Source organism: Lotus japonicus, chromosome 4 (genome assembly GCF_012489685.1).
Source record: "Lotus japonicus ecotype B-129 chromosome 4, LjGifu_v1.2".
Lineage (NCBI taxonomy): Eukaryota > Viridiplantae > Streptophyta > Magnoliopsida > Fabales > Fabaceae > Lotus > Lotus japonicus.
In genome coordinates, this window is record NC_080044.1 from 3,352,375 (window position 1) to 3,370,647 (window position 18,273).

At 33.0% G+C, this 18,273-nt stretch overlaps 1 protein-coding gene across 1 annotated transcript; it reads left to right on the forward strand.

Annotated features, from left to right (window-relative positions):
• The first annotated feature begins 208 nt into the window (after positions 1-208).
• On the forward strand, positions 209-723 carry LOC130709967 (uncharacterized). The gene has a single exon (XM_057559108.1). It carries the CDS (start codon positions 252-254, stop codon positions 693-695), a length of 444 nt encoding a protein of 147 aa, XP_057415091.1. The 5' UTR covers positions 209-251; the 3' UTR covers positions 696-723.
• The last annotated feature ends 17,550 nt before the right edge of the window (positions 724-18,273 follow it).

Consider the following 18,273-nt stretch of genomic DNA (forward strand, 5'->3'; position numbering starts at 1 on the left):
CTGCTGTGTTTCTCTGCCTTGGAAAGTTTGCATAATTTATGATCAGTTCTATCCTCTGTTTATCTTATCTCCTGCCACTCTAATTAATTTAACCTTATCCCGCTATATTTAAAGTATTATTTAGAAAACTAAAATTAACATTATCGATCCTATTCATGTGAGTGTGTTGTTTTCCATTACTATAATAGGAGCTGGAATATCAAAGACAAGAAAGAAAAGAGACTGAATTGAAAAAAGTTGACAGAGAAATAATGGCTTCAGTTTTGAACGAGAGAAGCGGAGATCAAGAACCCAAGACAGGGTGGAAGGGGAACGCTTTGTCTTCAATATCTGCACCTCCTTTACAGCTTTTGGCAATAGTTGGCATAGTGGTGTTCTTGTTATGGGTTTCATCACATATGAATTCCAAGTCAGCCATGGAGACAACAAGTAACACCAACGTTAATCTGTTCCTCTTGTTTCTGCCTCTTGTGATAACCCTCATCGCTCAGTTCGGACGGTTCGGGGTGGCGGTTCCGGCGACAAATAATAATGCTACTACTACAAGTAGTTCTTATGGTGATGGAGATGAAGGGCCATCACCTTGGGGGTGGGTTCCCTTTGTTGTGTTGCTTTTGGTTTTGATCTCCAACCAACTTCACCCTTTCATTGTCATGGCAATTGTGTCTTTATATATGTATGTGGTATCAACCTAAAGCAGTTTTTTTCCTTCTACTTATTTGGATGGTTGAGTAATTATTGTTTTTGTTTCCATGTGTATGTACATATAATTCCGTATGTGTGTACCTATACAATAAGGTTCTTCCTCCTAGATTAATTACAATTATGACGTTCCTAGCTCGTAGTTTACTAGCCCAACTCATAGAATGAATATTCAGTTCATAGGGGCTGCACACCAACATGCCACTTTGTATTCTTTTTTTCCCTCATCACCTATGAAACTGTTGGGTGAGGATAGCTAGAGTGGTTTTGGATAGAGTAACGAATAATTCACACTTTAATTCAACTCGTACCAAAAATGAGATGGAAAAATAAAAGCAATAGCGAATGTATACATGAAGAAAAGTGAGCGAAAATAATATATATGAAAATAAAATTGGTATGAATAAATTATTACACTTTTAGATATTATTTCTTTTTCTTTATATATCCAGCATATATATCTTTGAAATTAAAAGGCTTAAATGTATATTTTGTCTATGAGTTTTAAAAAGTGATCAAACTAGGTTCCTGAAAAAATCCATTCATGAAAGATCCCTGAATTTTTTTTCATAAATTAGGGGCCAAAATTTAAGTGTATAAATGTTTTTGATTTGGCACATTTTAAGTCCAGCTGTGTAATCTTTTTGGCACAATCACCTTCCTGTGTTTTAAGGGTGTATAGAATGAATGACGAAATCCGAAAAAAATTAAATTTCCCACTTTTCGTAATATGATGTAGGAGATCTTTAAACAAACTTTCTCATGCTAAAATTTGTGCATAAAGGTATTAGCCCTTGGAATGAGTGACGGAATTCATAAAAAATAATTTTTTCGAGTTTCGTCATATAATGAAGTGGTGCTTTAACCGAATTTTCTTAAGATAAAATTTGTGCAAATTTTTGAGTCTTGGTTGAAATTTCCAATTTTTAGTCGAAATTCTTGAATTTTAAGGATATTAACCCTTCGAATAGGTGACGGAATTCAAAAAAATTAATATATCCGAGTTTCATTATATAATTAAGGGGAGCCTTAACCAAACTTTCTCAACGTAAAATATGGGCAAAGTTTTTAGTGTTGGTGCAAATTTTCAATTTTTTGTCGAATTTCTGAGTTTTAAAAGTGTTAGCCCATGAATTTAGTTGCGAAATCTAAAAAATTTAAACTTACTGAGTTTCAAGGTAGAAACAAGGGAGTCTTTAACTAAGTTTTACTGAGGATTAATATTATGAATTTTTTTAGTATCAGTGTAGTTTTTTTGTTTTCAGTTCAGATTGTGCTTGGTTCTCGCTTGGTTTGCTATTGGCTCAAGCGCTTCTATTAATAATATACATTTCATTTTCAAAAAAAAAAAATTCCTGTGTTTTAAAGGTGTTGTAGCCCATGGAATGAGTAATAAAACTCTTCGTAATATGATGATGGAGAACTTTAAAAAATATTTCTCATGCTAAAACTTGTGCAAATTTCTGAATGTTGGTGGAAAATTTTAATTCTTAGTCGAAATTCTTGAATTTTAAAGATATTAGCCCTTGAAATGGGTGAGGAATTCATAAAAAATAGTTCTTTCGAGTTTCATCATCTAATGAAAGGGTGCTTTAACCAAATTTTCTCAAGCTAAAATTTGTGCAAATTTTTTAGTGTTGGATGAAATTTCCAATTTTTAGTCGAAATTCTTGAATTTTAAAGGTATTGACCCTTGGAATGGGTGACGGATTTAAAAAAAATTAATATTTCCGAGTTTCATCGTATGATTAAGGGGAGCATTAACCAAACTTTTTCAACGTAAAATATGGACAAATTCTAAAGGTATTAACCCTTAGTCCAAATTTTTAATTTTTTTTCGAAATTCGTGAGTTTTAAAGGTGTTAGCCCACGAATTTAGTTGTGAAATCTAAAAAATTTAAACTTTTCGAGTTTAATGGTAGAAATAAGAGAGTCTTTAACTAAGTTTTACTGAGGATTAATATTATGAATTTGTTTTAGTATCAGTGTATTTTTTTGTTTTTACCCGTAATTCATGTGTTTTAAAGGTGTGATATAGCCCAAAAAATGAGTTACGAAATCCGAAAAAACATTAAGCTCCCCACTCTTCGTAATATGATGAAGGAGAACCTTAAACATATTTTCTCATGCTAAAATTTGTGCATATTTCTAAGTGTTGGTTGAAATTTTCAATTTTTAGTCGAAATTCTTGAATTTTAAAGGTATTAGCCATTGGAATGGGTGACGACGGAGTTCATAAAAAATAAATTTTTCGAGTTTTATTATATAATGAAGGGGTGCTTTAACCAAATTTTTTAAAGCTAAAATTTGTGCAAAGTTTTGAGTATTGGTTGAAATTTCCAATTTTTAGTCAAAATTCTTGAATTTTAAAGATATTAACCCTTGGAATAGGTGACGGAATTCAAAAAATTCAATATATTAGAGTTTCATTGTATGATTAAGGGGAACCTTAAGCAAAATTTCTCAACGTAAAATATGGGCAAAGTTTATAGTCTTTGTGCAAATTTTCAATTTTTTGTCGAAATTTGTGAGTTTTAAAGGTGTTACCCCATGGATTTAGTTGTGAAATCTAAAAAATTTAAACTTTTTGAGTTTCATAGTAGAAACAAGGGAGTCTTTAACTAAGTTTTACTGAGGATTAATATTATGAATGTTTTTAGTTTTTGTTTTTAATCGTAATTCCTGTATTTTAAAGGTGAATAGATTGAGTGACGAAATCCGAAAAAACATTAAATTCCCCACTCTTCGTAATATGATGAGGGAGAACTTAAAAATATTTTCTCATGCTAAAATTTGTGCATATTTCTAAGCGTTGGTTGAAAATTTCAAATTTTAGTCGAAATTCTTGAATTTTAAAGGTATTAGCCCTTGGAATGGGTGACAGAACTTATAAAAAATAATTTTTTCAAGTTTCATCATATAATGAAGGGGTGCTTTAACCAAATTTTCTCAAGCTAAAATTTGTGCAAGTTTTAAAGTGTTGAATGATATTTCCAATTTTTAGTCGAAATTCTTGAATTTTAAAGGACCCTTGGAATAGGTGACGGAATTCAAAAAAATTAATATTTCCGATTTTCATCGTATGATTAAGGGGAGCCTTAACCAAACTTTCTCAACGTAAAATATGGGAAATTTTTTTAGTGTTGGTGCAAATTTTCAATTTTTTGTTGAAATTCTTAAGGTTTAAAGGTGTTATTAGCCCATGGATTTAGTTGCGAAATCTAAAAAATTTAAACTTTTTGAGTTTCATGGTAGAAATAAGGGAGTATTTAACTAAGTTTCACTAAGGATTAATATTATGAATTTTTTTTAGTATCAGTGTAGTTTTTTTGTTTTTACTCGTAATTCCTGTGTTTTAAAGGTGTGGTAGCCCAAGAAATGAGTGACGAAATCCGAAAAAAACATTAAATTCCCCACTCTTCGTAATATGATGAAGGAGAACTTTAAACATATTTTCTCATGCTAAAATTTGTGCATGTTTCTAAGTGTTGGTTGAAAATTTCAATTTTTAGTCGAAATTCTTGAATTTTAAAGGTATTAGCCTTTGGAATGGGTGACGGAATTCATAAAAAATATTTTTTTCGAGTTTCATCATATAATGAAGGGGTGCTTTAACCAAATTTTCTTAAGCTAAAATTTGTGCAAATTTTTGAGTGTTGGTTGAAATTTCCAATTTTTAGTCGAAATTCTTGAATTTTAAAGATATTAACCCTTGGAATAGGTGACGGAATTCAAAAAAATTAATATACCCGAGTTTCATTGTATGATTAAGGGGAGCCTTAACCAAACTTTCTCAACGTAAAATATGGGCAAAGTTTTTAGTCTTGGTGCAAATTTTCAATTTTTTGTCGAAATTTGTGAGTTTTTAAGGTGTTAGCCCATGGATTTAGTTGCGAAATCTAAAAAATTTAAACTTTTTGAGTTTCATGGTAGAAACATGGGAGTCTTTTACTAAGTTTTACTGAGGATTAATATTATGAATTTTTTTAGTATCAGTGTAGTTTTTTTGTTTTTAGTCGTAATTCACGTATTTTAAAGGTGTATAGACGAAATCCGAAAAAAATTAAATTCCCAACTTTTCATAATAAGATGAAGGAGATCTTTAAACAAACTTTCTCATGCTAAAATTTGTGCATATTTCTAAGGGTTGGTTGAAAATTTCATTTTTTAGTCGAAATTCTTGAATTTACAGGTATTAACCCTTGTAATGGGTGACAGAATTCATAAAAAATAGTTTTTTCAAGTTTCATCATATAATGAAGGGGTGCTTTAACCAAATTTTCTCAAGCTAAAATTTGTGCAAATTTTTGAGTGTTGGTTGAAATTTCCAATTTTTAGTTGAAATTCTTGAATTTTTAATTTTGTGTAAAATTGATAGAGATAATTTGTTGAAAACGTAATGAACCCTAAGTTTATATGATCAACCCCAAATTAAACCATAGACTCATTGTTCTTCTATTTAATTGGTGGTAAGAGATAGAGAGAGAAAGTTGTGTGATCAAAGATAAGAAGGACTAATACGAAAGCGAAGTGTGGTGCGATCGAATGCAAGATGGACGAAGGGCGAAGAAGTAGTTTCCAAAGAAGTATGTCATTTGGTTTACTTTTTCCTTTGTTTCAAGATCTGGTTTTTCTCACTTGTCCATTCTTTTGGGTTAGGAGGTTTCAGTTGCGTTATTTAATTCCGCTGGCCTTAATTAAGATGTTATTTTTGTGTAACTTAATTCATACGGGGGTTAGATATATTTAGGATGTATGATATCTTCTTGGTTTGTTAATGCAAGTAGGTTATGTTGCTCTTGTATGTATAAAGCTGTTCTCAATACAACTTTTTGGGGGATTTTTTGACTTATGTTGGTGGAGAGATACATGATGTGCATGGTGGTCCTATAATTTTGAAGTCCGAACTATCTTGAAGGAGTGTTGCAGGTATGAAGGAGGTATCAATTTTTTGTGGAAAATAAGAGACCGGCCAGGGATCTGAGGAAGGGTTGAAGAAAATTAGAATGGACAATGATGTGGTTGTAAGAAGAGGCATTGTGGTTGGCTTTCGAGTTCCGAGGGTGAACCAGCTTATCTCAAGAAGAGTCGAGTTGCTAATGACAATGAGGTCATAGACATTTCCAGTGATGACGAGGATTAGAGTTTGAGATCCTTCCATTGTGGGGTTTTTCCTTAGAGCTTGCATCAGATTTTGATTATTTTATCTTTTGGATATTTAAACATGGTTTAATTATTTTATTATGTTTCACCAATATTTGGATGATTACTTTTCAAATGTGGGTTTTTCACACATGGGTGTGACCACACGTTTATTTCAGTACTTTATGTTTCCGACGTTTATTTATGGGTTATACTTTCCGCATGTTTTTATTTTGGTAATTTGTTATTTAATGTTCATTAAAGGATTTCATAATTACGACGACGTTTTATCACTAAGTAAGATTAATGAATAAATCGACGAAAATTCTTTACGGAAATGTGGCGTTTGGTTTACTGTGTGACACTCGAGAAATCGGGGCGTTACATTCAACTACTTCTTGTGAACTTTACCCCTTTAAGTTGTGAGCGAACGCTCTGTTGGTTTAAGATGTTGTTGGATTTTGTTAAAAACGGTGCTCCACCGCATCGTTGGGTTCTAATAACCTCCGATCCACTTCATATTTCTTAATTTTGTTTCTCTATTTTCTTCACCCATTTGTGTTGCTTTTTGGGTCTACAATCCAATTTTGAAAATTGGAGGTATAAAGAGATTATTTTGATTAAAATTGAATTATTACCAAATATGAAAACACAAGCATGTTTCACTATGTTCGAGATATGGTTTGTAAACCGGTCAGGTGTGCTATTGCAGAATTTACATTATGAATTTACGGAGGAAGAACACGATTGAGAGAATGAGGAGGACTGTGATGTTTTCATTTTTAAATTTATTAGATTATATTGAAAATATTTTTTTGAAATTATTGATTAACAATTTAAATAATAACTAATTATTAATGAAGAATATTTTTCGCCACTAAATTTGCCTCTATATAAAATGGGGTGGGATGTAGATTTTAGATAAAAATGGGGTGGAGTGTAATTCTAACAAACCTTGAGCGGGGTGAGTGTACTTTACTCTTCTAAATATTGAGGAGGGACCAAAATAACTAGTACTTCCCCCCTGATATTCGCAGTTTTGGAGAATGAGTGGAGGGAGTCATGTAGGTAGTTTTTGTCATTGCTTCTTGATAATAATTTTTATATTCCCACAAATAGATGAATGTTCATTTATGACCAACAAAAGATAATACGTTAACTTCAATAAATCAATATTATAATTACATTTACGACATGATTAATGTGAAATACTTGCAGCATTTTTTGCTTCGCATGGGTTGGTGCAAGTATTAGATGACCTTCTATAGAGATTTAAGCATAGGTTCCATGTCAGATATCCGTATAACAACTTTAAGAAGTTTGGGAAAGGCACTCTTCTTGGAGATTTTACAATGCAAGAATCCAAGGAAACATAGAAATTAAAGAGTTGTAGGAAGAGAAAATGGAACTCATAAAAAGATTGATGATAAAGCATATAGTTGACCACTTGATATTCTGATACTTCATTGATGTAAACATTCTTTTTCATTTTATCTTAAGTGTGATATGACTATTAATAATTTGGCTCAGACTTTCAATAGTACAACTTTACATCCCAGAGCACAACTCATATGGAGGATTATCGCTCCCCTATCACTCCTCTTTTACGAAATTTTTGTTGTTGTAATTTGCCTGAAGCAATTTCCACTTCTTGCGGATATACTATCCACAAATTGTTATAGAATATTTTTTCTGAGGATTTTTTTTACAAACTTATAAGTGAAAATATACAAAACTTATATTTGTTACTTATGTTTTTTACTTCCACTTATATTTCTTTTAAGTATCACCTCAATATTTACTTTCTTTTGTACACCATCCACTATTATATTTATGCAGAACTCAATCCATTTTTAATTATTAGAATGAATGGACACTATTGTTGAGATTTGACTCTCATTATATTTTGGGATAAAATCTTTAGTTTATTAGGATTTGATTTAATGTGGATTGTAAAATGTTTTAAGGGATTGTTATAGGATTTATTAGGATTTTATTGTAAAATAGAAATCAATAGAATCCACTATAAATAGGATAACAATGTAATCCTAAAACACAAGAGGCACTAGTGCAATTGAGAGAAATTGCAATTGCTGAGTGATTGTATTCAGAAGTGAATCAATAAACGGAACTATAGCTACTCTATTGTCGCAGAGATAGGCAATTTGGCCGAACTGCGTGAACAAAGCTTTTGTGTGTTTCTCTCTACTCTGATCTGTATTCGTGTTGCTGTTCTAACAACTATCAATTATAAGAATAAAAATTAAATACTAAAATAAATGATTTCAAATTTCTATTTGAAAATTATGATAATTAAATGAGAAATATATATTTTATTTATTTTTCAAAAATTAATAATATTATCTAACACCATAAAGAGTGAGTTGATCTAGCTAGTAATATACTTAGTCTTCGCAAACCGACTACCTATCCACTCTTCAGAATTAAACATTTTTCACAATGCACTTTTTTTCTTTCTTTTAAGCATCCCAATATCAAGTAAGAAGTAGCAAAGCGTGTAGCCCCAGGTCTAATCAAATCACCACCTTTAGTAAAGTGATGCAATAGACTCATAAGACCAACCCTGACATAAATGAAATTAATTATTTTCTTACCACGTGCAATTATCTCTTTGTGAAGGGGTATCTTCTTCTCAAAGTCCTCTAGCATTAGGTCTTTGCAATGAGCTGCACAAGGTGTCCAACAAAACCTCTTTCTCTTCTGCATCAACAAATCACCAACTGCCTTGTAGTTTGCAACATTGTTGTGACAATCCGAATCACATTTTCCTCACTAACTTCCTCAACAATAACACTCACCATCTGAAAATTTTTATCAGTTGTCTTGCATATGCTAGATGCATAAATGGACTTAAAAATGTTCCCATAGGACTATTTACAAGAAAATTAAGTATAGACCTCCTCATTCTATCTTTTTGTCCATCGGTCATAATAGTGCATTATGTTTTTCTCCAACAAGCTTTATTCACGATCGAATATATGGTGCTGCAACAAATCATAAACATTAATTCAAAACATTTTATTTCATTAAACGCTTGCCAAAAAGTTTATATTTGATGGAATTATTCCAGAAATGACGAGAAAATGAGATCGAACAACAATAAAAGATAAACCATATGAAATCAACATGGCTTCCCTAAGTTTTTCTACAACAAACAAACATAAGGCTTCTCGCCTCTAATCCTACGAGCGAGTTGAATGTCCTTGTGCATGATGGTGATCTTCTTGGCATGAATGGTGCAAAGGTTTGTGTCCTTGAACAAAGCAACCGGATACACCTCGGCGGCCACCTGAAGAGCCCAAACGGCGATGCTCTAGAAGTGGAGATCAGTCACCTGAAAAAGATTTTATGCCAAGAGGCGTATTTGATTGGTTTCTTCGAGGACAACAACCTCTGCGCCATTCATGCCAAGAGGGTTACCATCATGCGAAAAGACATTCAGCTCGCTCGTAGTAATAGAGGTGAGAAGCCTTAGAGTTGTTTGTTACCGAAAAACTTAGGGAAGCCATGTTGATTTCTTAGGGTTTATATTTTATTGTTGTTAGATCCCATTATCTCATCATTTTTTGAATAATGCCATCAAATATAAACTTTTTGGCAAGCAGTTAATCAAATAAGATGTTTGAACTAATGTTTATGATTTTGTTGCATCACCATATATTCGGTCGTGAACAAAGCTTGTTGGAGAAAAACAAGATGCACCATTATGACTTATGGATGGACAGATAGAAGGAGGAGGTCTATCCTTAATTTTCTTGTAAATAGTCCTAAGGTAACAGTTTTTTTAAGTCCATTGATACATTTAGCATATGCAAGACAACTTGTAAAGATTTTCAAAGGGTGAATTATGTTGTTGAGGAAGTTGGTGAGGAAAATGTGATTCAGATTGTCACAGACAATATTGCAAACTACAAGGCAGTTGGTGATTTGTTGATGCAGAAGAGGAAGAGGCTTTATTAGGCACCTTGTGCAGCTCATTGCATAGACCTAATGCTAGAGGATTTTGAGAAGAAGATACCCCTTCACAAGGAGACAATCGCAGGTTGTAAGAAAAAAACCAATTTCATTTATGCCAGAGTTGTTTTATAAGTCTATTGCATCACTTTACTAAAGGTGGTGATTTGGTTAGACCCGGGGCTACACGCTTTGCTACTTCTTACTTGACATTGGAATGCTTGCAAGAAAAAAAAATGTTTTATAAATAAGTTATCTACTCAAAATGTTTTATAAACAAAGATCCACCAATCTATAAAACATGTGACACGTACATTTTCCATAAGTCCATATAATTATATTAAAAATTTATATTTATTGGGCTTAAATGGTGAGTATGTTGAATTATAATGTAGAGTCAAGTAACCTAAGGTCCGTGATAGTGAAAACTAGAATTATTGATATATGATATACATATATATATATATATATATATATATATATATATATATGTGTCTATATAACCATAACCCTAGTTGCACACATCATCAACCTTAGGTAACTTGTCTTTAAACCATAATTAAACACACTTATCAATTTACTTAAGTGCAATAAATATAAATATTATAGCCAGTGATTCTCAAATATTAATAAATCAAAATAATCATATTAGCTTCCATGAAAAGTATCAAGCTGTCTATTAAACATGTGTTATAAAATCAAGATCCACCAAGAAGCTCACAACAGGAAATTCTAACATTTTCATATTCAAATTAACATGTAACAACAAATTAATTAATAAGTTTAAAACAAAAAATAATTCAAATTATGAAATATCCCAGTATTTTTAAAACTTAACGACTAACCCTATTAATTTAGTAGATGAGTCACTTTGGAGGTAGACATTCACTTAATCAATAGAGATCTAACAGTGATAGTCCAAACAATTTTCTCAAGATCTAATTTTTTAGAGACATAAAAATTTATTAAAGAGTTGTATACAAATTTTACAGTCAATTATAGAAATCAAGTAACAATATTCATATTTTTCATTCATAAAAAATATTTTACCATCTATGACTATTGATTTCTCTGCAGCCGTACAACTCTTAAAGAAAGTAAGTATTTTACTTTCAAAAAAAGAAAAAAAATAGAAAACTATTCGTACTCATGAGATGAAGTTCAATATTTAAATTTAGTTTTGATTATTAATATAAAAGACATAGGCTTTGTGCATAGAACACAAAGGAAAAGCACCAAAAAAAAAATAATAAAGCAAAAAAAAAAACACAAAAGAACGTGAATTTGAATTGAATGAAACCACATTAATTGAATAATAATTAAATAAAACCAAAAATAAACGGTTATTTGAATAACATTCGAAAATTTAAGCTTAATCAAATATAACCATAACCATCAAGATCGATAAAAAATTTCTGATATGAGAAAAATTTAAGCGATGGTGAGTTTTATGTCCATAATGTATTCTAGAATTTAGAACACCAATGAAATTAAAATAAATCGTGTACCTCTTGAAGACATTGACAATTATCGCACGATTTACCTGCAATGAGATGTAATGGACAAACGTATACTCCAACTTTTAAAACACAAAGGAAAAGCACCAAAAAAAAGTAATAAAGCACAAAAAAGAACACAAAGAAACATCGATTTGAATTGAATGAAATCATTTCAAAATTGAATACCAATTGAATAAAAATAAAAAATAAACGTCAATTTGAATAACAATGCAAAAAGTTTGGCTTGATCAAATATCACCATAACCATCAAGTGTGATGGAAAATTTCGGATCCGAGCAAAATTTAAGCGATGTGGAATTTCATATCTCAGATCTATACTAGAATTTAGAACATCAATGAAATCAAATAAATTACGTACCTCTTGAAGACACTGACAATTGTCTCACAATTTGCTTGCAATGAGATGTAATGGACAAACATCCACTCCTCCTTTTAAAGCACCAAAAAATATTGATGTTAATTGAATTACAATAGGAAAAGTTTAGCTCAACCATATATCACCATAACCACCAAGAGTGATGGAAAATTTCTTATTCGTTCAAAATTTAAAGAATGGAGAATTTCCGACCTGAGGTACAAGTTAAAATGTAAAACACCAACGAAATCAAAATAAATTACGTACCTCTTGAAGACACTAACAATTATCGCATGATCTACCTGCAATGAGATGTCATGGACAAACGTGCACACCTTCCTCTACTCCCCCCTCTCTATTTGAGTTTGATCATTCAATGTGAGGAAAAATGCGCAGCCAGAGCACAACAGAGAGGAAAGGGAACCAGTCATTTATATAACATAACTAACCCTAGTTTTCACTAATTGGGCTTAAGGTATGGATTTGCTATCATTATACCACATTTCAACACTAATTGGGCTTAAGCCCAATAAATAGGATTTTGGGCTTAAGGTATGGATTTACTATCGTTATACCACATTTCAACACTAATTGGGCTTAAGCCCAATAAATAGGATTTTTTTAAACCAATTTTGTTTGGATTTGATTACTCAATCAACAAAGTGAACAAGGTAATACCAACTTGTTCTCTTCATTAATGATATATATATATGTTTGGAGCTTGATGTAGTTGTACAATACTTCCAACCAACATGTTTGAAATGTGTGTGTTCAATACTTTTGTTTGGAATTTGAACAAACTTCCTCTCATATATATATATATATATATATATATTTGCACGAAAGGGTATTGGTTAAACTTAAAATTAAACCATCTTCTTATAATTGAATATTAAAAAAAATACATATGTTGTCTCTCATATGTTTTGGAACCTTGTAGATGGAAGAGAAGAGCTTTGGGGACGACCTGCAATCAAACACGCTTTAAGAGATGGGAAAAATTGAAGATTCTTTTCTCTTCAAGCTCGTATTTTCCTAATATTTTTCACTAGGAAAAAATAACACTAAAGAGAAAGAAAATAAAAATATCAAGTCTGCAATTGAGAATTAGGATGCAGACGTGTGAATAAAGTCAAGGCACTTTGTACACTGTGTATTTTCATTTTTGAAAATATAACTTTAATATAGTATCTGTTTGGTTAAAACAAAGTAAATTAGAACTTAACTCACTTTTTTTTGCAAGATTGGGACTATGGATAAAACAAATATTGAAACTGTTGAATATCTGTTAAGATTTAGTTTATTATTAGTCTTATCTCATTGAGATATAGTTAAGATTTGTTTCTCTATTTTAGATTAGTATCTATATAAATAGAGATAATATCTATTTAAATATAGATAGGGTTGGATAGATTTATTTTCTTTTTATCTCTTTGTTAGTCTATATATATTGTAGTTTAGAGTCAAGTATTATCAATAAAATACATAGAAATATTTTATCACATTCAAGTTGGTATCAGAGCTAGTTTCGGTCCTATTGGCGCAACTGTTGTGAGGGGGCTCGTCCCCCTTCATGGGGGGCTTCCCAAATCTCTTTCAAATTTTTATTTCTCATTCTGCTTCCATGCTCGTTACCTTAGCCATCTTATTACGACATCTTTCTCTTTCTGATCACGGTGCTCTATTCAGCCACTATTATGTATTTTCGTCCTTCACTTCGAAAAACGACGATGGAAGGATGTTGACGGGGGCTGTTAAGAAACAAGGGTCGTTTTTTCCCCGAAGCGCCGCCACCAGATTTTTTGTCACACGCTTCCACGTGCCACCTCTTTGTAGGCGAGTGAGATACACTTGCGAGCTCGTCATCGGCGCGTGAGATTCACGCGCCGCCTTCCCGACCTTCGTTTTTTATGACGGTTGGACATATATGCTCGCCCTCTTTTCCTGGTCCTTTTATAGGGGTCGGTTTGTCTAGATCGGCCCTCCTTGCTTGCAGATCGAGGTGTTTGGTTGTTCCTTATCTGTTCCACCGTTGTCACCAGCATCCAGCTGTCCAGATATTGAAGCTCTTATTTGTTGGCCTATCCTAAAGTTTTTTGTTGGAGAAGATTCTGAAGTGAAGGAGTCACGTAAAAGTTCCTTTCATGTTTGAACATGCTATTATTCGTGAGCAATTAAGCTGCTTGGAGAGTATTTTTCTTCATGCTGAAACATGTAACTGTAAGCAATCATGGCATTACGGAATATTGGTGCTGCAAACAGTGATGATGCCTTCTATATGTATAAGATGCCTAGAATGATCACAAAAATTGAGGAGAAACTAATAAAGGTAATTAATTTGTGTTTTTTGTCTTCTAGTTGGCGCAAGAAGAATTGTTGTGGGTTTTATCCTATATTGATGGCGGATTAAGTGTGGCTTTTGATTGCGTGGACTCCTTGGATTAAGAATTCACTTTGCGTATCGTATTCGTGTTTTACTTGATCATATGTCCCCCCTATTTGGAAGCATGATTGTGAAGTTAGAAAATGTTTGCTCTATTGAAGTGGAGAGTTGACTTTGCATTGTGTGCTCCATTTGTGTGGGTATTTTCTTCCTCCGCTTCTCGAGTTAATTATATTTGTTACAAACTATGCATATGACATATATGCTCTAGCTTGAGGGGAAGTGTTGGATATTGTTAAATATCTTAATAGAAACTACGGTGAGCCACCTCTAACAATTACTATCCTCTATACAAGTCTTGGTTCATGTTGGTTGGTGCCACCGTTGTGATCATCCGGTCTTCCTCTTCCTATGCCATGTTTGGTTCGTGGGTCTGAAGTTATTGACGTGTTTGAGTTCTTAGTTTCCGTCTCATGTTCGAGATGCTCTTATAATATTGATCTTGACTGACTTTATGCAATTTGGTTTTGAAGGTGACAATGTCACCTTCGTTTGTTTTATCTCGATAGTTTGGTTTTCTGGTTTCAAGGCTTCAGCTGCGGGCAGTGACAGATGCAAGTAGTGTACTATGAGGGCAAGTGCTCTCACTTAAATATAGAAAAAAAATTGAATAGTAAAAGCATGTGGCTTTTTATGATTCCTTTGATAAAAATTGCCCTCATTTATGTCTCACATTGCTAAATTCCATCACTTGTGTCCCACATTGCTAAAGACCCTCACTTGAGTAGTAAAAGTATGTGGTGTTTTGTGACTCCTCTTGTAAAAAATGTACTCACTTGTGTCTTATTTGTAAAAAATGTCCTCACTTTTGGATCCGTCACTGGCTACAGGTTGCGCTGGCCCATTCTCTAGTTGAGAGTTACCGGTGTCAAAGTTGACATTATTGTTTGTCTTTGAAGCCATCAATCGATCGATGTAAAGTGTGTTTCATTTATGTGTGGTTGTTGTTGGTGAGTTGTTGCTTCAGTCTTGTTTTGTTTTAGGGCGTATTGTTGCTGGTTTTTCGCCATTGTTTGCTGGCTCAGCTACCATATGACACTACAGAAGAATTGGTTTTTGTCTTGCATCAATTTCAGCCTTATCAAGTATGAGAAGTTGTCTTTTTCCTGCCCATGGATTTAGCAGAAGTTCGAAAGATTATTCAATTTGAAGTATGAGAAGTTGTCTTTTGTCGGGCCATGGATTTACTAGAAGTTCGAAAGGTTATTCAATTCAGAGATTCGCCAAAACCATCATTATTAAGGGATATCTATTAAGATAATTTTCTTCTTGGTTTAGATTTGTTACAAGCTTAAATCTAAGTAAGCTTTAGCTTGATGGTGAATGTTGAATATTTATTAAGATTTAGTTTATTATTAGTCTTATCTCATTGAGATATAGTTAAGATTTGTTTCTCTATTTTAGATTAGTATCTATTTAAATAGAGATAGGTTTAGATAGATTTATTTTCTTTTTATCTCTCTGTTAGTCTATATATTGTAATTTAGGGTCAAGTATTATCAATAAAATACATAGAAATATTTTATCACATTCAAGTGGAACTATGGACAAAAAAGGCAACTTGATCCAGATAAAACTAGAGTCCACAGCATCAACCATTAGTGAAGGAATAAGCTCTTGGGGAGAGGATTCCCACAATAAGGAACAAAGTAACCAACTACAATGGAAGCAGCAAAAAATAAAACCCAAATTTTTCCAACAACGCCCACGAGCTCCCACCAAATAAAGACCTGAGCGCATAAATTTGAGCAGCTATTTAGTTAAGAGCAACATTATTTATACGATCATATCTTGTCCAACCTTTTCCCATCAAAACGACATTGCACGCTAGTTAGAACACAGGGGCGTATCTAGGGAGAGGCAGACATGGGTCATCGCCCCCACAAGAATTTTGAAATCTTCACCAACTATAGGTATTTTTATATAGAAAATGTAATAATATTTTGTGATGCTAATCAAGTTGAATTTCCAGACATGAAAGTCCCTTATTTTATAGGTAATGGTCGTCATAAGAAACAAGATGGAGATATGGAACATCAATATAGAATATATGTGTTTTATTTTGCAATTGATTTGCAACTATCTAAATTAAATAGAAGATTTAATGTAGAGGCAGTAGAAATTCTCATACTTAGTTCAGCTTTATATCCTAAGGAAAATTTTAAATCATTTGATAATGAGAAAATCTGTAAGCTTGTTGAGAAATTTTACACAGATGATTTTTCTGAGATAGAAAAAAGGAATTTGTCGTTCCAACTGAGACATTATCATTCAGATGCTTCCCGATATCCTAATTTAGGAAAAAAATTCCAGTTTATTCGAGTTTTACCAGAAGTTAGTTGAAATCGGAAAAACAACAATATTTTCACTTGTTGATAGACTGATACGTATTGTTTTGACACTCCTTGTTTCAACTGCATCTACAGAGCGATCTTTTTCTTCAATCAAAGTTGGTAAGATTTCAGCTTTGCAACAAAATTGAAGATGATCTTTTCAGAAATTTTTTAATTTTATATATCGAGAGAGAAATTGCTGAAAAAATCCTTGTTGATACAATAATAGATAAATTTAGTACTATGAAAGATGAATAATTGTATTTAAATAATTTTTCTCCTCCATTCCTCAATTTCCTCCACCGTATAGCCAGTTTCTTTCAGAACCTGAAACTGCTCCAAAACTTCCTCCCCTACGTTGAAAGCTCCATTGAATGCCATAAAATTTGAATTTTTTTGTTGCACCCCCTTCTGGTGCAAGGACAGGAGGACACAGGTTGCCGCCGCCGCAGCTGTGTGCGTGACCTGTAGGTGTGCTTCACGATCACCAGATTTCAAGACTGAATTCGTTCCTAGAAAAATTCCCTCCACATCCTCCATGCTTTGGAATCCTTGCATTGTATCATTCCTGAAAGTCTCATCATTTTCTCCTGATTCAACATCATCTACAACATCAAAGTCTTTATCCAAACGAACTGGATCATGTACCTCCTGAACAATGTCGTTATCAGTTTCCGAATAATCGCCGAAATCAGTAGCATCCTCCGAGTTGTATTGCTTTACCGGAGTTGACGGCATGGTTTCCATCTTTCCATAATCATAAGCATAGTCATCTTTCTCTACTAGAATCACACTTGCCATTCCCTCCATATCTATTGACATTGAAAAACAATGAAGGAGCGGATGGTGCATACGAACAAGAATGCGAGCAAAGTCTGCCCGATGGCGTTGTTTGGTTGCGACATCCAATTCCACAAATCTACCAAGTCTATTTCCAATAGCGGTATAGAATGGTTCTGACCATAAACCTAACGGAACTTGCCACAGGCGAATCCACACCAGATGAGCGACCCCAAAGGTTAGCAAAGTACAAGGGTGTAAATTTGTTAATTTTTGTTCCAGGAAAAAGCTACACTCTGCTAGAGTTTCTGTCATCTCCTCCTTGCTCTCAAATTCTAACAAAACCTCCTCTGCACCTAATGGTATTAAGCGAAAGTTGTACATACCGATTCGAGCAAGTTCATCCTGGATTACATCTACTGGTTTTGCCTCAAGAGTGCGGGCTCGAGCACAGCATTGGTTCCATGTATTATCCATATCAGAAGTCGCAAACCTCAATTGCCCAACCTCTGGTTGTCGTGGAGCCTCACGAGTACTGGTTTCTTCCTTGGGTGTCTCCTCTTGTCTGATCGGAATTGCTTGGTTCTGCTCTTTCTTAAGCCGCCATCCTTTTCTGAATGACGAAATCCGAAAAAAATTAAATTCCCCATTTTTAGTAATATGTTGAAGGAGATCTTTATACAAACTTTCTCATGCTAAAATTTGTGCATATTTCTAAGTGTTGGTTGAAAATTTCATTTTTAGTCGAAATTCTTGAATTTTAAAGGTATTTGCCATTGTAATGGGTGACAGAATTCATAAAAAATAATTTTTTCAAGTTTCATCATATAATGAAGGGGTGCTTTAACCAAATTTTCTCAAGCTAAAATTTTTGCAAATATTTAAGTGTTGGTTGAAATTTCCGATTTTTAGTCGAAATTCTTGAATTTTAAAGGTATTAACCCTTGGAATAGGTGACGGAATTCAAAAAAATTAATATTTCCGAGTTTCATCGTATGATTAAGGGGAGCCTTTACCAAACTT

What these genes read in the sequence shown, in the direction of transcription:
- LOC130709967 (XM_057559108.1), top strand. Translation starts at nt 252, where the DNA reads ATGGCTTCAGTTTTGAACGAGAGAAGCGGAGATCAAGAACCCAAGACA.